This window comes from Artemia sp. Qi Xiang Cuo, chromosome 9 (genome assembly GCF_049724085.1).
Source record: "Artemia sp. Qi Xiang Cuo chromosome 9, ASM4972408v1, whole genome shotgun sequence".
Lineage (NCBI taxonomy): Eukaryota > Metazoa > Arthropoda > Branchiopoda > Anostraca > Artemiidae > Artemia > Artemia sp. Qi Xiang Cuo.
In genome coordinates this window covers 55,852,184-55,875,824 of record NC_142802.1, presented here as the reverse complement: position 1 = coordinate 55,875,824, position 23,641 = coordinate 55,852,184, and the positions used below count along the sequence as shown (strand labels likewise).

The window sequence follows — 23,641 nt, the reverse complement described above, 5'->3', positions numbered from 1 at the left end:
TATATATATATATATATATATATATATATATATATATATATATATATATATATATATATATATATATATATATATATATATATATATATATATATATATATATATATATATATATATATATATATATATATATATATATATATATATATATATATATATATATATATTAAGCACCTTGAAATAATAAGCACAAAGATGAATTCATTGGGATTTGTTCGTGACATATATGATAAATAACTTATCAAAAGTGTGCAAAATATACTTATAGGGCCAATTTGGTCATTTTCCGAAATGACCGCAATGACTATAGCTATATGGACAAAATAAGCAACTTCTCATAGTGGTGCTTTATAAATAAGATTAATTAAATAAAACAGATTACAAGGACCATTCTAATAAAAGAAAGGATAGAACTTTTATCACTATGGAAATGGATATTAATTGCTTCCATGGTTGCAGCTGTCTATTAATTAAGGATTTGTGCGTACTTCAAAGGGGGGGAAATTCGGAACAAAAAGATATTTACTAGATCATAATAATCTTACAGCTGAACAATTATTATGAGTTGGCTAGCGGTTCTAATTTCCATTAAGATAAAAGTATATATAGTCTAAAGCTTAAAAATGCAGTGAAGCGAGAAATGACAGTTCGTATTGATGGAGGCGTAGCTTCAGTAGCCTTTATAGACAGCAATCAAGCAAAGTTCCTCCTTATATTTCAGACGCTATTTTTTCACATGAGGGGGGGGACTTGAAAAAAAAATAATTAAATCAAAATAATATTATTAACAATCAAGTTTAATTAACGCAAACTTGAGTTAATTAAGTAAATTACACTACTTTAGACTACAATAGGGGGGCGTAAACCCCCTCACCCCCCACCCTGGATCCGCTACTGATTAGTTCTAGCTTCTATTAAGATAAAGTACATAGAGTCTAAAACTCCTGAGTGTATTGAAGCGATAAATTACACTTGACATGGATGAAAACGTAGCTTATATCTATTATATAAGCAGACAGATACAGCAACAGAGAGGCTTGTGAAAGGAGGTTTGACCTTATTTTTGTGGCGTTATTTTTTAATAGCCTTATTTGATAGTTCCAATGAAACAAAGTTAAATACACCGTTGGATGTCACGACTCATAAGCTTAAAGGTTATTTCTGAAACTCAAGTTCAGATTAAATTTTTCAAAAGAAAAGGGAGATTCATTTGCTTAACCTTGATGATGCTACCTACGGGATGCATTTAATTCATATCTAATCTACTTACATTTCTTACTCATACCTAATCATATTTTAATTATTAAAATGAATATTTTCAAATGCGCAGAAAATTTCCGTTCAATCACATATTATTAATCATATAATCAACCATATTTTAATTATATTTGATACATATTTTAATCACATATGGTCTGCCTAAATTTTTGCTATTCGTGCATGCTATTCGTCAAAGATATAGGCAATCGCAAATCAAAAGGTATTACATTGGAATTTTTTTTTAAACATAAGATTCGTAGGCGGTATTTTTATGCTTAGAACACTCGATTTATTAGTTCAATTTAGTTCTTCGGAACCCTATTTAGTTTCAACAAAATTAATGGCGTCTGTTTTTTTTTGTTTTTTTTTTAATATGGTTAATGCAACATTTTCTCCCTCGTAGAATCAGTAAGACCGACCAATTATTATTATTATTGTTTTATTATTATTATTATTATATATACATAACATAATATCCGTTTATAAACCTTGATTTTGCAAAAAAAAAGTTACGTAAAACACTATATTTCTTTTGGATTTAAATACCCTTGCTTGTAAATTATTCCGTTCTTAATATAAAAACTGCAATAAAATTGATAAATTTTATTTACCCGGAAAACAGAGAGGAGGGAGAGAAGGGATTTATTTTATCCTTAATATTTGTCTGTAATAACAGAAATGTGTTTCATCTTATTTAGGCTTTTCGTTAAGAAAAGGATGTATTAAAAGGTTTAGGAAATCCCAAACAATATGCCTACCCCCCTTCTATTGACTGATATACTCGAACTGAAAGGTTGCTTTGAATGTATAGTTGCTCATTAATGTACAACTCGTGTGTACTGAAAAGATAAATAATGCTTCCATAGGCATCAAAATTTCATATTCTTTTTTTTTACATGGGGTCAACACTCATCAATTTGAATTCAGTTGGACACGAGTGTAAAGAAAATAAATACTTATTTATTTGTAGCACATTTTGAATATTTTGGCTACCTTCATTATTCCCTCACAGCCCCCAACCTTTAGGCTATCATCTATGATTCTTTTAGCAAAACGACAACACTTGCTTTCTTTATTATTCAAAATAAAAGTTGTTTTGGCTTTTCTGTTGTGTGTTTTTTTTTGTGAGAAGCATAAGTTCCCGAATATTGTTTATTTGTTCTACCAATTATATTGACCGCTAGTTCCTTCTTTAAATTAATTGGCTGTGGAATGTAAGACATAAAAAAAACTGGGGGGTAACCGCCCCCCCTCAAACGAAACCCCCTGGCAAAGAGTGATTGCTTACCAAGAATAGGTTCTAGCCATTCGTTATAAGTAATATGTTGCAACTCAGCAATAACAATCCTTCTTGTTTCTTGATAAATTCTTTCATCGTCCCAGTGAGGATTCAAATGTCCCAATTCTGTAGCGACACGGTTATGTTCACGCAGAAATATGGTATGAGTCACTGCAAGATCTGGCTGCTCATTGGACCTTGAATCACCTACAGGAAAAATACACAGTTACTAAATAAAAAAATAAAGGTCTTTTTTTAAACAAGCTGTAAAACAGTTCCTGATTCAAGTTATATTCAAGGAATTTTAATGGCCGAAATACAAACGTGGTACGACATTGTCTCAAATACCTGACTGCTGGCACTAACGAATCAACCCCCAAGTTTCGTCAGCTCACCACATGAACTCGAAGTTGGTTCGGTTATTTAATTCACGTGCCATAAGAAACACACGCCAGCACTCTGTTTAATTTCAACGCCTCCGCGCATGGCTAAAGGCGCCACTGCAGAAGGCCCTGTTTCAGGGAGAGATAGCCTTACCCAGTACCTCTCCACGATTGATACTGATCTCCAAGAAGCAGGAACACCTGCATGAGACTGTGCAAGTCCTGTGCAAATTCTCTGCGTATGGCTAGAGCTGCCCCTATGGAAGTCCTTTAGCTAAAGTTAAAGCGGACATTTCTCTGTAAGTAATAATTAATCAGTATTTTTTGTTTTCTAGAATCAACTAGAGTAAAAACCCAGTATGTAGTAGGCCTTGGTTAGCTTAGAAAATTATTGACAGGTTAAATATGATAGTTTACTATAATCCAGTAGACCTGACGATGACAAAATTCTAATTTTTTTTTTCCCTTACCTACATTTTAAGGTACTGGGAAAACGTACGTGCACAGGTTTAGAGAAGGCTTTAAAAAAAGCCATAAACTTACCAAATGATAGATGGTGTTTGGGAACTTGCTTTTCGACACTAGAGGAAGTTTCCACTCTTGCAAGTTCCACATACTATTTGGTTCGAACGTGGGACACGAACAGGGCCATCTTCAGGATTTTTTCGGGGGGGGGGGGGCTTTATAAAAAAAAAACTTAAAAAATGCATAAAAAATTTGTTTATATTTATTTTTGCTACGTTTTTTCAAGTCGGACAAACATTGGGGGGAGGGGGAGTTCAAAGCCCCTAACACCATAACAAACACCTAACACCTGTACACCGTAAAAGATCGATTAAAAAGTACAATACTTTCAACATGATATATATATATATATATATATATATATATATATATATATATATATATATATATATATATATATATATATATATATACCGTAATTGCTTATTTTTATAAGAATTATCCGTAAATCGCTATTTCGTATTGATGATTATGTATATGCTAGTCACTTGATTTTGATAAATGCACTATAATTCGTTCTAAAACCTAACTAAAACTGTTTTCAAATGATTACAAGCCTTCAGGAGAAGGAGTCGCTGAAATATTTAACAGAGAATGTACAGGAAATAAAAATTGACTAAACTAAGACATGCAGATAAAAGTATGGATACATTTACATTAGGTTAGAGGTGTATTGTATTGATAATGAGAAGAAAATGCGGATAAACTGACTATAAAGATGAATGACTAAAATGAATAGTTCTTGCCAAAGTAAATATATTATACACACTAAGAGAAAACACTGCTTTTGACCGCGTTTCATGGAAATACTCAATTGATTACAATGGCGCCAATCTACGAATATATAGGGGAGCAAAATGTCTTTTATTTTATTTAGATCAAGCAATTTTTTTTCCTTTTTTTTCATTGAAAAGGGTATTTTTCAGTGAAGTTAAAAAACGGGTATTCTTAAAATCTAAGAGGGCGGGGCAAAAAATTTGGGGTTGTAAATCACTTCCTAACCCTCCCCCTGCCCTCTTCTCCCCAGTTAATGCCACTACCTGATTAGGTTAGATATTTCTTATCTGAAAAGCTATACTTCAAGATATTGTCTAATATTGGTTCGCAAATAAAATTAACCATTTTGAATAGTAGTGCAGACAGATTTGCTATAAGAATCTTTATGAATAGTTAGAGTTTCTTGAGGCACAAGTTGAGGCCTTATCCTTAGGATTAGACAAATAGCCTAGTGCTGCAGAACCCAAAATCGATCCGTGTACAATATTCAACCATAAAAAGTCCACGGTTGTGATAAAGATAATAAAAAGACAAAAAGCTATGCTTCGTGTGTGCACTACGAAATATTTACAACTAGAGAAAAAAATTAAGTGTAGCATAGAATAGAAAAAAAATTTCTAAGATTTTGAGGCGCAAATCATATAAAGAGAAAAATGTATATGCACACAAATTAAAACTTTATTTATTGTTTTAACGACAAATAAAACTAAACAAATAAAACACAATATGAAAAGAAAATTGTCTTTCACTCCAATTCAACATGTTTCAAAGGTGTATTTATTATAATATAAATTAGCTACGAAAAATTCCCTTTGCTGCATTAAACAATCCTTATGCGCTGGCCCTGCTTTTGGGTGATTAAATAATGTAAGTACAAACCCTGACTCCCCAAACTTTACCTCAAAAGTGTGGGCCAATGCTAAGCCATACCCTCTTCGAAAAATTCGCTCTCGCCAGAGGGAATCCAGCATCCTTTTCATCAAATCGTCCAAAAGTATCCATAAAACGTGGTTCAACTTTGTTATGGTTTTGTCAACGTGCGTTTATTACACTAAGTCCTTTTTTTCTTAGTGAACTTCTTATGAACTAATTTATTTTTTCACATGCTTAAAACTTGTTTTGTCGCGGTTGATCTGACGGCTTTTAAAAAACTTAACCCTTAAATTCAATACATAATATACATAAATGGAATAATAAAATATTTAAATACATAGAATGAATTATAGATAAATTATATGAATTTTCTTGCGCATAAATTTTTATACATAAAAAAGTGAGTCATGAAAATGCATAAAATATTCTCTCTTTTGCCAAAATTGGTTTGATTTGTGAACTCTTTTGATTTTTAAATAAAAGGAAAATGACAACAGACAGATTTATTTGTTTACATTAAAATATCCTATCCAATAAGACGGAAAATTCATCCCTTCAAAGGACTACAACGATAGATGGCTTTAGTGACCGATGAGGAAGCCATTTTAACAACAATATATCAAATATTAACTATTATGTATTATATTATTCAGCAAACATTTTTTATTAATTTTTTATTAATTTTTATTAATTTTTAATTTTTATATTTTTTTTTTTAATTAAAATTAAATATGTTAAATTAAATGGTTTATTAAATATTAGTTGCTATTATTGTTATATGGTGTCATGAAATAAGATCGAAACTTTTTCTCCCTAAAAAGAGATTAAGATTGTTAGAGGCATCTGTATGTTGAATATTATAGACAGCGCAAACATTCAAACGTAAACACTGAAGTCGATTTTAAAAGAAAATTGACACCCTTTGTTTCAGTGTGAATTGGACGAAAATGTGCATGTTGTCATTGGTTTTTCCACCCACGTGTTATCAACCCATAAAAATGTTGGGGGATGGCAAAATATATTTTCGAAATTAAGGTAGTAAGCAATTTTGTTGTCTTTCTTTTTTTAATTTTTTCAATAAAATACCAAACAAAAGGCATTTTCAATTAAAATACCGAAAAAAGATAGCTTTCAAAACTCAGGGAAGGGGCAAGAATTAAAGAGGGAAGGGGGTAGGTCATCAGGTTTGACCCCTCCCCCCCCAAAAAAATCTCCGACCTGTAAAAACGTAATAAAAATGCATAAAACAAATTTTGGATCCGTTTTCTAAAGTTTTGTAAGCCCCCCCCCCCCAAAGAAAACCCTCGAACAAAAATCCTGGATACTCCCATGTCTATAGGGACGGGGGAAAATATTCCCATTCAACTGACGCCACTTTAGGATCATTACAAAGAACAATAAAGCTTTAAAAAAAAATTGTCGTGTCAGTCCAAAGTCAAAACATTGTAAGTGAAAAAAAGTCTGAAAAATCTTATAAGTTTTCTATGCTCTTTGAACTATAAGCTCAAACTTCTATTTTATTCAGGGCTGCAGATATTCCCAGGCGTGATGTACATATCGTCTTTATCTGGCAGACAATAGAAACACACTTGGAATAATAAATCAAGGCGAAAGATCAAGTTAGTTATCAAAAGTGATAAAGTGCAAGGTAACAAATTATAAAGCAACTATGAAGCTTGTTGCTATAATTATTGCTAGATTGTACTTCCAGTGTATTTTAAACTTGGCGGAAAATTTAACAAACAATAGAGTAATTTTGGCACTTAATTTTACTATAAAGGTTATCATTACCTTCTGTCTATGAACTTCGGCAAAATTGTTATGTCATTTACTTCGTATAAAAGTAATGACGCAAACAACGACTTTGACTTAATGATATTGCTTAAGTTAAAATATAAAAACGTTCTTATTAAGTCTAATTTCTTTTTCTAATGTCGGGTTTTCTGCGATTATGAAAAGGCATACAAGTATAAATAAGAAATATAAACAATATATAAGAACTATTTAAGAAAAAGGTATAAGTTTTTTTTTATGTCCCCCTCATTTTTAGGCTTCAACCAGTTAATTATATAGGATATATAAAAATTTTCTAAATATATAAAAAAATTTAAATATATAAATTTATTGCCTCCGCGAAAATCTAATAAGATATTCATAAATATATAATGTTAGCATGTAAAGATGTCCTGCTATTTTCCCCTAGGCTGAACTTTAAAATAAAAGAGAACAAAAGGAAAAATATCACAAAAATAGTATTTTCAAAGCCAAAGAGATACACAAGAAACAGGACAACACAAAAAGACAAAACATGTAACATTAGTAACCATTAATTACATTAGTAGCCATGTAATTACATTTAATTACATAATTACGTTTTACATTAATTACATTAATCACATTTTAATTGAATTTTAAAATAATTAATTACATTTCATATTAATTACGTATGATTACATTATTACATTTAACTGCATTATTAAACATTAGTAACCTTAATTGCAATTACACTAGTAACCCCTTCCCTCTCCCATAGATTGACCCCGGTTACATCTATATTTTTAAGTTTGTGCTGTTAAGGCGTAAAAAATAGTGAGGTCGCACTATAGTGAGGTATAGTGAGGTCAATAGTGAGCAAACTTTTATCCAGCAAATTTTTATTTTGTTCTGCAATTAACAATATAAAACAAAATTAAACCTAATTCTATTAGAAAAAAAGAATCATGAACTACAATAGGCCTAATGAAAAATTCTTTTCAGGGGTAATACACCATTCGCAAAGTCCTAATTTCATTACGGGAGAAAACTAACAAACCCTTGACATTGTTAAGAAATAATTAAAGTGGATTTTAGACCCAGATACTCTCTTTGTCCATGGTTTAAATTTGCCCTTATTCAGTAATGATTGCTTAAATTGGAAAACAAGAAATGATTATCGGAAAAGGGCTGCATCAAATCGAATTTTTCAGAGAAAAAAGGGTGTGCGGTTATATTAATTTCTATGCAAAAACATGTTCAACCATGAATTTTTAGCTGTGGCTAACGCCCTGTCAAATTATTTAGAGACATATGTTAGCTTTGACTTCTGAATTATTGGTATCCTAATGGGTTTGACACGGAACAGGACACCGAGCTACACTTCTAGTTAAAAAATACTTATGAATGATCTCTTATCTGTATATCAGTGACTTATATTTTCCTGAAAAAATTGTTTTACCAAATAATTATCCCACTGGTAAAGTTTCTATAAGGATGTACTCAAGGCCGCCTTCAGGAGGGTGAGCCGGGTTCACCCCCCCCCCTCAAAATTTTGTTCGACTGATAAAAAAAGTAAAAAAAAAATCATATAAACAAATTTGTTGATGCATTCCTAAAGTATTCTTTGTGACCCCCGGGAAAATACCACCCCCCCGAGCAAAAATCCTGGATACGGCCTTGAATGTACTGTCAAGCTATAAAATCTACTTTATTGATTTTCCTGAGCACTGAAATTAACAATCGATCCCCGATTTAAATTTCGTGGATATGACAAATATTAAAGATAAACTTTGATACACAAAAAATAACAAAAAAAGTTTGAGGCATTCAACAGCCTACATCTTAAGAACCACCTCCAACAGATTCAAAAATCCTCAACGTTTGCCCCCCTCCTAGATGATTGATGCAGTAAAACCAAAATCTGCTTCTTTTGGAATTATCTTTATTATATTCTTATGTACTTGGTAACATTGGCTTCTGAACTGCTTAGATCTAAAAATTCTTATGGTATATAAGTGTAGACTCAAATTTGATCAGCAAGCTCATACCAAGATCAAATTGGGATTAGGCTATTAGCAGAACCCAAATTTGCACGCACGAGTTTATATCGGATGTCAGGGATACCCTCAAAACTACGACAACACCAAGTCCAAGGAATTATGAAAAAACCGTTTCACAAGCTTATTCAATGTTGGGAAGGGAAGGCTGGGAGGTAAGGTATCGGTTGCATTTATAACTACTTCCATGAACAGGAAATAAATATAATTTTAGCAAAAATTTTTTGGCAAAAAATTAGCATCCATGGACATTTTTGGCAAAAATTTATGGACAGGAAAAATTTCATTAGAAACTGCTAATAAATGTACCTTTTAAGCATAACCTTTTGCCTTGATAATTTAAAAGGCTTTAAGTGTTATAAGCTCATAACTTCATGAAACACTTTGTCTGCTTCAGCTTGAATGTTTTCAAACATAAAAAATAAATTATTGCTTGCATAATGTTGTAGTACATATAGCTTCAGCGTGCAAATAGCTTCAGCTTTATTATTAATGTCAACGCTCTTTAAAAATTGCGCTTTTAAACATACATAATCTTTTTATTCATAAAATAATTGGAAAAAAAAATTATGCAGGAACTATTAAAGAATTTGCATAAATTAATCACAAATTATTTTTCAAGGTAATGCCGAACTGCAAGATTTCAAGCAGGCTAATAGTTCAAACCCTATTATTTTTCAGCATCAAGTGAGGGACCGCAGGATTCAGTGCAGGCAGGATCGTCATATAAGTAGGAGAGGAAGAGGGATGAAGGATGCCCCTTTCCAAATGTTTTCAGCAAAATAACGTGGGTCGGTAAAATTAGTAGTGCGGAGCACCACTATTTTACTGCTTCAAATTTTTTTTTAGTTGTTAAATGGGCTGACGGGAATTACGACGTAAAAACAATGGAAGAGCATCAACCTCTGTCAGTAAAAAAAAAAAAAGGAAAAAAAAAGCAATTTTAAAATCAGTATTACCCAAATCAGTTGGTAAAAACAACCAGCGAGTCAATAAAATCCACTTTCCATCCCAAACATTTTGACTCGTGACGCATCTGAGAGCAGGTGGTTCAAAGACAATTTTTGCTGCAGCTCGGTTAGGTTAAAGTCACAACCTCTTAGACCCCTCCCTATATCCTTAATTTCCAATTTAAAAAAATTGCTTTAACAGTATTTTTAAAACACAGAAAGAAATTGTATATTATCGTATTTATTAATGTTAATCTTTTTCTTTTATTTTCATATCAAACTCTTGCAGAATTCTCGTTTCTTTTGTTTGCATGCCCTATTGAACGTGAAAATTAGAAGTGAGATTCTTGATCTGACTTCTACCATTGCTAATAATGCAGTATAAGGAACCTATAATGCAGTATAAGGAACCTACATCCCTTTGACTTGAACAACATAAAAATTCACTTTTGTGCACAGGTAGAACCGATGTGTCCCTTTTTTCCCTTTTGTTTCTTCATTTTATACAAAAGAAAATTTCAGATTTTTCGTTCTTTTTTACCGGCTTAGAATTCCACAAAAAGAAGCCAATCGGGTTTTGTGTTCTTTTTACTTCCTTAAAATTTCATACAAAAGAACGAATCAGGTTTTGCGTTCTTTTTTACCGTCTTAGAATTCCACAAAAAGAAGCCAATCGGGTTTTGTGTTCTTTTTAATTCCTTAAAATTTCATACAAAAGAACGAATCAGGTTTTGCGTCCTTTTTTACCGGCTTAGAATTCCACAAAAGAAGCCAATCGGGTTTTGTGTTCTTTATGCTGGCTAAAAATTTCATTCAAAAGAACCAATCAGGTTTTGAGGTCCTTTTATTTGCTCAAAATCGGACACACCAAAAAAGGTACACACAGCAATAGGTAACAGACCATGGCTATTTGATTCCCTTTCTAATATACGCCTAAGAAATAATGCGATTGTCTAAAAAAAATTAACAACTGACGTCACAGAAATAAGCCAATTAAATTAAAATGCACCTTTTAGCAGGAAAGTAATGGACATTAACCTCCTTTTGTTTATTTGAAGCTGCTAAACAATCTAAAATCTCAGTCTAGGGGCTGCAATCTTCTCATGTCAAAACAAAACCCTTGGAAATTTGACAAAGTTGTTCTTGTAATATTTTCTAATAGAACCTACTTTTTGAATATTATTCTGTCTCCGAGAATGATATTGGTGAAATATTTTGGTTTTCCAGTAATACATATTTTGAGTACGTTTCTGAAAGTAGTGGTTTAACCTAAAAATTCAGCCTTTCAGTTAACCTTAAAATCCCTGGGCTACATGGTACATCCCTGAGATTATTTATTCTTAAAAATGAAAATATTGAAATATATTGGGATAATATAAACAATTAAAATTGAAAGTTTTGTTTCTCGTAATATTCAGCAATGACACGGACCAGTTAACTGTGAGTTTTCTCTTTTTAGATCAGCCTTTAAAAAAAAAAAAAAAGAGAAGAGACGTTCTATTCCAAGTTCTGTGACTTAGCAGATGTATATCCAAAGGTCATTACGGCTATATTATTTTGACAGTAGTATTATATAGACTTGACGTCACAGTGTCTACGGCTATTAAATGATTTTGTTATTAAAGCATGATTAAGTTTGACAACGTTTCTAGGTAATCTAGGAAACCAAATTCATTTTCAAATAGTCTTAGGTCTGACCAGGGTTGTCAACTCGGAGGAGAATAGCTCTTCCCCTTAAATATTTAAAATACTTTTATTTGTGTTTTCAGTAACAAATCAAACAATCCCTCCCCTTACATTTGAACTGAAGGTTTGTGTGTTTCTCAAATTTTGGCCCCAACCTTGAGTAAAATCCTGGGTATGTGACTTAAGTGTGTAGCCTATTAAGTACAAATTCTAGATATTCTTTAAACAATGTGTTAGCTAATGTGATGGAATTTTCTCTGTTCATTTATAAATAAGGCATATAAATTCAGGCTATTGAAACAAATAAAAGCTATATGTTTCAGCTTATTTAAAATCGTGTTTTTCTTATTTAAAATCGTGTTTTTTCAGCTTATTTAAGATCGTGTTTCAGCTATTTTGAGGTGCCCTCAAAATAGCTGATGATGATTTTTAGTTTAAGGACAAACCCAAAACCCTTAAGCATAGTGCAATTATAACGGCATAAGTTTCAAAAGGTTCAAAAAGAAACGGAAAACTCTCAAATTTTGGGATAGGAACATGAACCAAAGTATCACTGCCCTGCACAAGTACCTCCAGACAATGAACAAATTTACATTCGGGCTAGGATTAGATTGTTTCTTTTAAATTGTGGTTATTTTTTTCATCAAAAAAAAACTTTGGAAGGATTATCTTCTGATTGTCAAGTCTTGTTGCTGTCTTTAGAAATTCTGTCGTATTTTTAATTGAACAAAAAAAGAAATTGATAGGTTTCTCTAGTTTCAAATAAGTACCTTAATTTATTAATACGGGTATATGCTAGAAATTGGATATTTACAGCCGAAACTCACTTAACCTTTTTGCCTGTAGACTAAAGCCAAAAAGTCCGCTACTCTCCTAAGAGCAAAACTTTAAGCATTGGCGGGCACAAATCTATTCATCGTATTAAGCGGCATTCAAACTATGGATATGATTTCTCATGCTATTGGTTAAGATAATTTCCGTTAAATATAATATTTTACACATAAACAAGCCACTTGCCACTAGGCTAACGTGAAAATCTATAAAACTTTAATAATCGTTGTATAAAGTCTTCATATTCTTCATAAGTAAAACTAAATAAAGACTAAAAATTATAATGGAGATTCAAGACTTTATGAAAAGTAAGCTTTTTGAAAAGCTTACTAATCTACTTTCAGAATTTATTAATTGCTCGTTCAGAAATTCTGTTTCGTTGCTACCATGTTGACTTTTCCGTAATGTAACGTAAAGTGGTGTCAAATGGAAGAGAATGGGGCCTGTCTCCTCTTAAATTTTGAAAACTAGCTTTGAGCGAGGGATTTTCACTGAAGATGCCTATTTTTGATATTTTCAGCAAAAAAGTAAAAAATAACTATTTTGTCCCCGCCCCTACAGAGTGAAATATACATTTTAAACCCCTCCCCTCGCCTTCCTCCTAAATTTTCGTGTGTTGACATCACTGGTAATGTATAAATTCTACGCGGAGCTTCGTTCTACTTGTCACTGCTTACGTTGCGGATAAAATTTGCTCCATAGGATTACACGACGAAGCTTGACGTAACCCAGGGGGGTTAGGGGGGTTGACCCTCCCTCCTGAAATGTTTGTTTGACTTGTAAAAACGTAACAAAATGGATATAAACAAATTTTGTATGTTTTGAGTTTTTTTTTGTGTACCCCCCTACCCCCGAAAAAAATCTTTGAGTAAAACCCCCTCCAAAAAAATCTTGGGTACAGCCTTGACTATTAGGCCTGCCAAGATGAGCCAAAATTCAAAGCAATCATTCGTCGAAAGTTTTTCCCAAGAATACCGATTGGTCTGGGCAATTTTTCAATTCAAGTCTGAAAATAATACTTTGATTGATTACTTGCATCGTCTGAACTATATATTTAAAAACATCAATGCTAATATTCTTATTATACTCCACAATCGAGAGACTAATTACTAGCGTGAGTAGCGGAAGTCGTAATTGATTTTGTGGTCCAAATAAAAATAGGTAGGATGAGTAAAAAGCTGACGAATGTCAAGGTAAAACCACAAATCACCCAATTGTATAGTGATGTTTAAAACTAGCGTAAATTGCAAAAGCGGGTTCAAACCGTAAATTTATCTGATTAATACCCATGAAATACTAAAAGAAAATATTAGAATGAAGAAAATACTAATTTGCACAAATTCGAATTTATAGCTTTAAGGTCCATTTACAACGAGATTTGACTAATATCGAGATGTAGCTAGCGCTAATCTTGAAAACTAGTTGAAACCAAACCCATTCATGATATAGAAGGATTTAGGAGTGGATCGAGCTAAAACTGAAGTTCCATCAATTTGAACTTAGTTAAGCCGAGCCAATCAGAGTTCTTCATAGAGTTTTCCGAGTGGTTAACAGGGTCGTTACTAGCCAAAACGTTTGAGGGAGGAGCGAGGGATTTTACCGACTGACTGGTCATTTTACCGACTGTTTTAATTTTTTTTAATAATTAGCACAATGCCCGTTTCGAATAAAATACGTAAAATCACTTCACGAGTCGGTAAAACCGCGGCGTTTACCCACCAATATTGATATTTCGGTATATATCATGTCACTGTTTTCATGCTCTTTATTTAGCCAAATGGAAAATTGTGGCACTATCTGTAAAATCACGACAGGAGTCGTTAAAACTGCTGCGTTTACCCAGCGATATTGATATCTCGATATATATCATGTCACTGTTTTCATGCTCTTTATTTAGCCAAATGGAAAATTGTACCACTATCTGTAAAATCACGACAGGAGTCGTTAAAACTGCTGCGTTTACCCACTGATATTGAGATCTCGGTATATATCATGTCACTGTTTTCATGCTCTTTATTTAGCCAAATGGAAAATTGTGGCATTATCTGTAAAATTGCGACAGGAGTCGTTAAAACTGCTGCGTTTACCTACCAAGTTTGAGATATCTATAGATGAAATGTCAGTATTTTCGTGGTCTTCTTGAACGAAAAATTTTGGGCAGCATAGGAAAAATCGTGGTTCTTCACGCCACGGTTTTACTGACTCATTTGTTTGCCGAGCACCGAAACGATTAGAGGGGGCGTACCCCCACACATGATGGCCCTGGTGGCTAATACCCCAATCTCATCAAGATAGGGAAAAAACATAAAATAACTTTTAAGACCACACTGGCTATTCATGACAAAACGAAGAAAAAACAAGAATAATTCCTGTCAGTGAAAAAGTGTAAACACGCGAACCTTTCGATCGAGACCTCTACTCCATCGTACTTAGTGCACCAAAGTAAATAAGGAGTATATAATCTTTCACCGTTGCTTCAAGAAGGTCTATTTTATATTTAGCTTTTTTAGGTTCGTTTTGTTTTTGTTTTGTCCTTTGAACTTTTATCTGTATACATTTTTTAGTCTTGATTTACTTTTTAGTACTAAGGACGGTCGAGTGGAAATCTAGACCAAAATATCTGCATGTTCATCCTTCTTTTTCTAACTGACTGGAAAAATCCTTTTTTTCTTCTTCACAACTGAATTAAACTGAATTAGACTGAATGAGATATGAGATAAAGACTAACACATGGGATCATTTAATACCGCGTGTCGGGTCTGGCCCAATTTGGTATTAGTGAAATATCATTGTGAATAGGCTTTTAGAGGAGAACTGGAAACGCTTATTTTCAGCTATTTAAACAAATTGAATAATTTTGAAGGCCTTATAAATAATAAAAGTTAATGAATAACTTAAAATCAAAAAATTTCCTGCTTTCAACTGTCAGTGAATACAGGAAATAATCCAAAATGTCATTCCACTTTATGTACAATTTTTTTTTTCAAACATAAAAATAAGTATGAATATCTTTGTTTCCCTTTTTATAGACAAGACGTTCAAAACAGGTGTTAGATTGTATTAAAGGTCGTATTTTAGAGCTATAGTGTATAAGTAGCTATAATAGGAGTCAACTTGTAATCTGTTTATAAACTTTTTATTTTAGTTTAATGTCTTTTCTTAGGAACATCTGTACATTCATTTGTAAAAACCAGCTGTTAAGGTGACAATGCACTTATAAAAACAGTGTTGTTTAAGTATTTCTGCAATTAGACTACATCAAAGTTAGTGTACTAATTTTATCTTTGTTTTTAGAGGTTAAGTATGACCACCAGGGTCATACCCAGGATTTTCCGGGGTTTTCCAAAAAAATCCAGGATTTTTTTGAGGGCGGAGGGAGAGGTTTACAAAAAAGTTTTTTCGGGGGGCTTACAAAAACAGCTTTAAAACCCCTAAAAAAATGGTTTAACCCTGGAATACTGTCGCTTCGTAAATTTTACGACCACCAAACCGTTTTTCGAGATTCCCGTGTAGACGGTATCACATAACAAGGCGTGACTTCATGTAAATTCCTTTTTCGAGACGCCAGTTATTGGGCAAGTTCAGACTTGAACGGATCCCTGCTTGTGACCGAGATAACGAGGGTGAGTAGTAAATTTTACGAAGCGACAGTAATAGTGTAACTTTTTTTGCGAAAATCAGAATTAGTACATTTAGTTTTTTCTTGGATTTGTGTCAGTTTTCTTGTGACAAAAGTTGTTAAAATTCTAATTTCAACATCTGCCTAGGTAAGAATGTGCATGTGTCCTCAGGAGCGGGCACGTTTCAGACACTACACCTTTTCGTCTCTTTTTCTTTTCGTTTTTTATTCTTTTAGATGTTTTGTTTTCTTTTAGATGGCTTCTAGAAGGCTTACAGAAAAACAGATCCAAGAATTATTCTATGCAAGCGACGAAGAGGACAACATCTCAACTCTTAGGGATTCTGAAGAAAATCTAATCGGAGAAGATCTGGAGGATTTGGAAAACAGCGAAGACTCCGATGAAGATTATGTACCTGAAGAAGAAAACGATAGCCATCTGTCCAACAAAAATGCTGATGAAGATACTGGTCGTCAAAGTGCATCGGCATCTGTGTGAAGGCAAGCAAGAGCAAATATTCGAACGCAGTCTAAATCTTCAGACGAAGATCAAGAGAGCGGTGACAAGAACTTACTAAGTTTGGAACTTCCTGGCGAATGACTCATTGTCGTTCCATCAAAACGATTGCTCAGAGGAAAAGATGGACATAGGTGGTCAGCTTTACCCCCACAGAAAACCAACAGAGGGAGACCCTTGGGTCAAAATCTCATCAGAGGTGTGGCTGGTCCTGTAGGTGATGCCGCCAAAGCGGCAGATACGCCTTTCTCAGCTTTTCAAGTCTTTTTGTCTGACAAGATTGTGGACAAGATCGTGTTGCATATAAAAGAAGAGATTCAAAGAAAGGCAGCCAACGGTACAGCGGTACAGCGGTACGGTACAGCTAGAGCCTCAGAGGAGCCTACAAATAGGATAGAGCTGAAAGCTTTTTTTGGATTGTTTATTCTTACGGCAGCACTAAAAGACGGACATCTCTCTGTTGACGAAATGTTTGATGCCAATATGAGCGGCTCTACCTACAAGGCTACAATGTCGAAGGAAAGATTCCGCTTTCTCATTGATTGCCTCCGATTTGACGATAAAGAAACGAGGAATTCCAGGAAACAGAATGACCCCTTTGCTGCCATAAGAGAGTTGTGGGAAGACGTCATCAAGAACTGTCAAGGTAGTTTTAAGCCAAGGACCAACACTACAATCGACGAGCAATTGCTTGGTTTTAGGGGAAGATGCCCCTTTAGAATATATGTACCGAGCAAGCCGAACAAATAAGGAATTAAAATTGTTATGATGTGTGACGTGGGCACCAAATACATGATAAATTCTATCCCATACCTGGGTAAAGGAACTCGAACAGGTGGTTTGCCTCTAGGTGATTACTTCGTTCGAGAGCTTAGCAGACCAATTTGGGGTTCCAATAGAAACATAACTATGGACAATTGGTTCACTTCCATTCCAATGGCTCAAGACCTCTTGAAACCTCCGTACAACCTGACCATTGTTGGAACGCTTCGAAACAACAAACGTGAAATTCCTCTTGAAATGCTCCAGACAAAAAAGCGTATTTAATTGAGTTCAATGTTTTGCCTTGACCAGGGGCGTGCCATTGTATCATACATCCCAAAACGAAACAAAATGGTTCTTCTACTGTCTAAGATGCACGAGAGACCTTCTTTTACCTACCCAAGTTGAAAACCAGAAGTCATCAAGTACTACAACTCGACTAAAGGTGGGGTTGATACCTTCGACCAAATGTGTAGTGATATGTCCTGTTCGAGGAAAACTAAAAGGTGGCCCTTATGTGTATTTTATGGGCTCCTAAACATCACTTCCATCAACTCTTATGTGGCATACAGCTTCATCCGCAGAAAGATTGGAGAGAAGCCTCCTACAAGGAAATGTTATATGAAGGAACTCTACCGAGAGCTAGTGCAGCCTCACGTACAGCAAAGGCTCTTAGGTAGAAATTTGAGCCGCTCACTCCGTGAACACATCGAAGATGTCGCAGGAATTGCTAGTTCTTCTGGAAGCCCAACAGCTCAGGACCAAAAACGCAAAATTTGCTCACTCTGTCCCTCGAAACTCCGTAGGATGACTACCACCTTCTGTAACAAGTGTGGTGGGGCCATCTGTGCAGAACGTCGAACGAAGATGTGCCTCCCTTGTGGCAGCAAGATATAAATTTTGACTAATTCTTCCATTTTTGTATTGTTTCATATGTAGTCGATGCACTGTTAAAAATACTATTTGGTACCTCGGCTCCTCGATTTTTTGCAGGCATTCAAAGTCAAAGTCGTAAAATTTACGAGGCGACAGTATTAATGCAACTTTTAGGAACCGACAGTATTCCAGGGTTAAATACATTTTGTTACGTTTTTACGAGTCGGAAAAACATTCCAGGGGGTTTAACCCCCTAACCCCTTCCCAGGATACGGCCCTGATGACCACCCGTATCGGGATTAAATTTGGGTTATATGAACACCCTGCTTCATATTTCTAAGATGATAAAACTGCTTCTTCAGCTCATTGAACTAGGTCTGCGTCACACCGAGTTTATTAGATATGTGACTAAATGAAAATAGCAAAAATAGCAAGTACGAAAAAAAGTATTAAAATTAAACGTTGATACACTGAACAGTTCTATTTCAGCATTTTAATAATAGGAAATATTATAATTAGTATACTAATTTCCTTTTTCTTACATGGACATTTAATAGAGGTTGAATATGTATTGAATTATATGAACCCCTAAAACAATTTCTGAGGTGGAAAAAAGCTCTTTCATACTTTTTGAGGTGAGTCTGTGACAAGGAGACTTTCCTAAAGATCGTCTTAATAAAAATAGCATAGCAAAACCACAAACAAAAATGCGAAAATAAACCGCTTTTCAAATCAATAAAATAATAAACAGTTTTATTTAAGAATTTCAGCTATTCAAAGCATTTCAGATTTTACATTAAAATTAATGCACTAATTATTCTTTTGGTACATGTGTGATAAACGCCCTACCGCTCAAGTTGTTCATTCATTGACGTATTATACAACTTTTTTTTTTTTTTTTTTTTTTTTCGTTAGTTTATTTTAACTTAGCGTGAGACAAGACAAAGAGAAGTAACCGAATAGATGGAAAATATATGATTTGGACTGTATATTTGCCCATTAGGGGGGGGGGGATTGGGTATAAAGTATTTGGACAGTGTGAAGTTAGAAAACATTTCTTACTACATCATATGCAGACTAATTGTACCTAACACATTAGGCATGCAGACCCGCCATATTTTATCCCCCCCCCGCCTCTAATGTGCAAATATATAGGCCAAGTTTGTTTCTAAAGTATTATATTGTTATCTTACTTGTGTCTATTTCATTCGGACTGAGCGTCAGAGAAATATATTAGAAGAACATTAGGTAGGGCGTAAATCATACAAGTACCATTCTTTTTTTCTTTAGTGGACGTCAATTCGAGTTTAAAAATGTGTTGAGTTATATGACAACTCGGCTCAATATTTCTAGGGTAAAATAAGAAAAAAACGAAACAACCATTCTTCACACTCTTCCAAGTGAATGTGTGTTATGCGGATGGTATTACAGATGTCATTAAATAAATTAGCAAAAATAAAAACACGAAAAAGAATAGGACAATCAAAGCTTTTTACTTCAACAATATATTAAACAGTCTTATTTAGGCGTTTCAGCAAGTAGCCTACGTTAAAATTAGTTCACATTTTTACTCTTTCATGGACAATTATAAGAGATTAAAAATAAATAAAATACAATAAAAGGCTTGTGACAGCCAGCCATTCCTGAAGAGAAAAATTGTAGAAGTCATTAGGATTTCTACTTCGTAATTAAGATTAATATCGCTGTCCTATTTGTTGTATTTCGGTTTTAAGCTGAAGTGGAAAGTTAAAGACCCATTTATGTCTTTTGAATTGGGAAAAATTAAGAATCGACTTTTTAATTAAAAAGACCTACACAGACAGTCATACAATTTTTGGCAGCAGTAGCCCGCAACTTAAAAAAAGAAACGGTACTTGTATGATAAACGCCCTACCGCTCCAGTTGTTCATTCATTGACGCATTATAGAACCGGTTTTTTCGCTAGTTTTTTTCAGCTTAGGGCGAGACAAGACAAAGAGAAGTGACAGAATAGATAGAAAGTATATCATTTGGCCTATATATTTGCACAGTAGGGGTGGGGGTAGAGTATTTCGACAGTGTGAAGTTAGAAAACAATTCTTACTACATAATATGCAGAATAATTGTACCTAACTTATTAGGCTTGCAGGCCTGCTACACTTTACCTCTTCCCCCACCCCTAATGTGCAAATATATAGCCCAAATTTGTTTCTGATGTATTATATTTTTATCTTACTTTGCACGGGAGATATTTCGAGGGGGAGGGGCAGTTGCCCCCCAATAATTTGGAGAAAAAACTGTTATATAGCCCATGCCCCTTGACTATTTGGATATGGACCCCTCCTGTCCCTCCCCAATAAAAACTCTGGAGCTACTCCCCTGTTAGTTTGGGATATTTCATTAGGATTGAGTGTCAGAGAAGCACAATTAAAGAAAATTAGATAGGGCGTATATCGTACAAGTACCAAAGAAACGTTGGTGAAAAATCAGGAAAAAAAAAGAGTTAAAAACAAATCGAACCAAAAAGGCTTAAGAAGGTGTAGGAAACTAAGGAAACTAAATATTTTCGCTGTTTGAATTCTTACAGACAAAAAGGTTGTCAAATTTAACTAATTAGTTTTAAAGTATTTATTTTCAGGGTGTAATGTCGCAACACTGGCTAAAATGTGTAAATGTGAACAAGTCGCAACACTGAAACTGTTCAAAAGTTTAAAATTTTGAAATATTCGAAAGAAAAATCACTGAAAATCGCAGTTTTGAGAAAAATAGAACCTGAGGCGGTTCTAGAGGTAAATAGTGTTTTTATTTTGATGCCCTTGCTACTTAATCTATCTTTTATTTGTTTAATTCAACTGAGGATCACTGCATTATTTATGACCAAAGAGTTTACAGAACATACTGAAAAAAACATACTGAAACATAAAACATACTGAAACATAAAACATACTGAAACAAATTTGAATCACTGCCGTCATTATTTTATAGAAGGTCTTTGTAATATACTTTATGCTTATGAAAATTACATATACTAGTAAAACGGCCTCAGTCTGTAAAAATAGTAATTGAATAATGATGTAAAATTCACATTACAATAATAGGATTCTTCAAATCACAATGGGATGTTTTTTAGGAGGCAGGTATATTTTACACTGCAGAAATGCGTTCTAATAGCCGTTGAGATTTATGAGCCCCTACAACATTGTTTTTTTATTACTAAAAACTAAATAAAAAACAATTCAACAAATAATAATAATAAATTAGTAATACAAGGTTTTTTTTCAACTGAAAGTAAGAAGGAATATTAAAACTTCAGATGAACAGAAATTATTCTGTATATTAAGAAGGCAACCCATCCTCAGCCATGCTCTTTACGCAAAAAAATTCTTTTAAAATATTTGTCACTCAAATCCAACAGCTCTTGGGGTTGAGTAGTCAATCATAAAGAATTGTGACAAGAAGTAAAACTTCACTTCTACTCAGTAAAAAGGTGTATTCTTAGTAGCAATTGTTCAGTGTTTAGAGATAGCCCTCTGACCCAATCCCCTTTTAGAGAGCCCTTCCTCCCTCTCCTGTCCCTCTAACATCCCTTTTTGCAGGTAAGCATGTTGATATACAATTTTTTATTTTCTTTTATTCTTTTCATTTTGAGTTTTAACATTACTCCTTAGTTTCGGTTGAAAAACTTTTTATTATTAATTGTATTATTATTCTTTTTATTTTCTATTATTAGTAATTTGATACATTTTTAAAAGAAAGAAACAACTTATTAGAATCTAAAGAAACGAGTTGAAAAATGGTCAGATGAAATGTTTTTTCTACTCCAAACAAAATTGAATATTTGTGTTTTCTAGGGCAAAGCAACAGTTTTTAAAGTTTGACTGCTATTTTTATGGTGTGTCTAAACTTATCATCAGTGAAAAAAGAATTTGTATAGCAGAAATTTCTTTCCCTTACCTGCTTTAAAGCAAGGAATTTCCCTAGTAGCATTAGGTGGTGAGCAGCTCATTTCAGGTTCAGAATCAGGGGGAAGGAAATCACCGCCGACGACAGGAGGGAATCCGTCACGAGGTGCAACTTTCAATGTGCCCTCCTGAAAGGAAAAATCGAAGAATGATCATTATATGGTGAACAGATACACTAAGTTTTGTGAAAAACCCTACAAATTTGTAGAAAAATCTCGGAAGTATTGAGTTTTCTTTATATTCACGAATTACGCCACTAAAACTCATAATTGGAAAATAAACTAAACCCAGTTTCTTTTTCAAGAAGTTATGTCAAGACGGTAACAACATTGTTTGGTCATAATCTATTAGGATCAGATGAATAAAACATCAGGATGCTCACTGAAATTCTTAGTAAAAATAATGATATTATCTCCTCAACCCTTTCTGCTCCATGTGTTCCCCTCCAAGACCAAATTCAAACATTCACTTCTAAAATCCTTCCTCGTATCTAAAGTTTTAGAAGGCTCTCCTGAAGTCCATTTGCAGCGGATTGGTTAATTCTCACCCTTCTATCAAAGATACTCTCTTAAATTTTTAACCAACTCTGGTATGATCATAGTTTTTGTAATATACGAAAGAGAGCTATTGTTTTAAAAGCCAAAGGAGCCTAGCTCAAATCCTCTTTGGAATAGAACAGTTTCAGCCAGGGGGGGGATCTGGAGCAAAATGTTGGGGGAGGCCCAATGTGATAAGGGTGCCAATAAGCAAAATCTTGGGGGGGGGTATGTGACAAAGGTGCCAATAATTGACCAAATTGACAAATTTATTCTAATAAAAATATTAAAAAAAGAAAAAAAAACAAAATAAGAGGGCACCAGAAAAAATCTTGGGAGGGGCCCGGGGTCCCCCAGGCCCCCTGGATCCGCCAGTGCTCCCCCAAGCCCCGATAAAGTATTTAAAGTGCTAGTTTAAACTGAGCTGAATGGTTGGTTGAAATTTATGGCTATTAGCTTAAATTCTGATAATCTTCAGAATGAGGCACAGCTCTCTGGGTAACCTAGCCAGGTTAAGCCTGGATAACAAAGCCCTATTAGCTGGCTTTTTGACTGTCAGATACTTAAGGTAATGTTCTCTGCTTAAGACTCTTATATGCTTTACTTAGTCTTCATTTTCCTAATAGTTTCATGAAGTTGTCCAGAATTTTTTTCAGTGTATAGATCATTCCTGGTCCAAATAATAATTATAAAAATGCTAGCCGGCCTATAAAAAGAGTTTTGCCTCTTGAAAAAATCCACAGCCCCTCTGACGCTTAACCTGCATGTTTCTGAGCTAAGTATCCTCAACGCAATGTCTTGGTGTATATGCTGATGACCTCGCTACTTGGTAGAGATTATAGCCGTTTATCCAGTAATATCTACCAGGATATTTTCCAAAGTCTTCTCATTTCCTCATGGGGAAATCTTCAGCTCCTCTGACGTTTAACCTGTATGTTTGTGAACAAAGTATCCTCAGTGCAATTTCTTGATCTATATGCTGATGACCTCGCTTCTTGGTGGAGATTATAGTTG

At 33.9% G+C, this 23,641-nt stretch overlaps 1 protein-coding gene across 7 annotated transcripts in view; it reads right to left on the bottom strand.

Moving 5' to 3' along the window:
* LOC148948839 (immunomodulatory peroxidase-like) overlaps nucleotides 1-23,641 on the bottom strand; it is a 130,894-nt gene that overhangs the window by 55,671 nt on the left and 51,582 nt on the right. For all 7 annotated transcript variants that reach the window (XM_089094738.1, XM_089094741.1, XM_089094739.1 and 4 more), the window contains exons 7-8: nucleotides 22,084-22,219; nucleotides 2,549-2,746 (exon numbers count right to left, since the gene is read on the bottom strand). In XM_089094738.1, coding sequence (XP_088950864.1) covers nucleotides 2,549-2,746; nucleotides 22,084-22,219 — 334 coding nt within the window. The remainder of the gene's footprint in view (nucleotides 1-2,548; nucleotides 2,747-22,083; nucleotides 22,220-23,641) is intronic.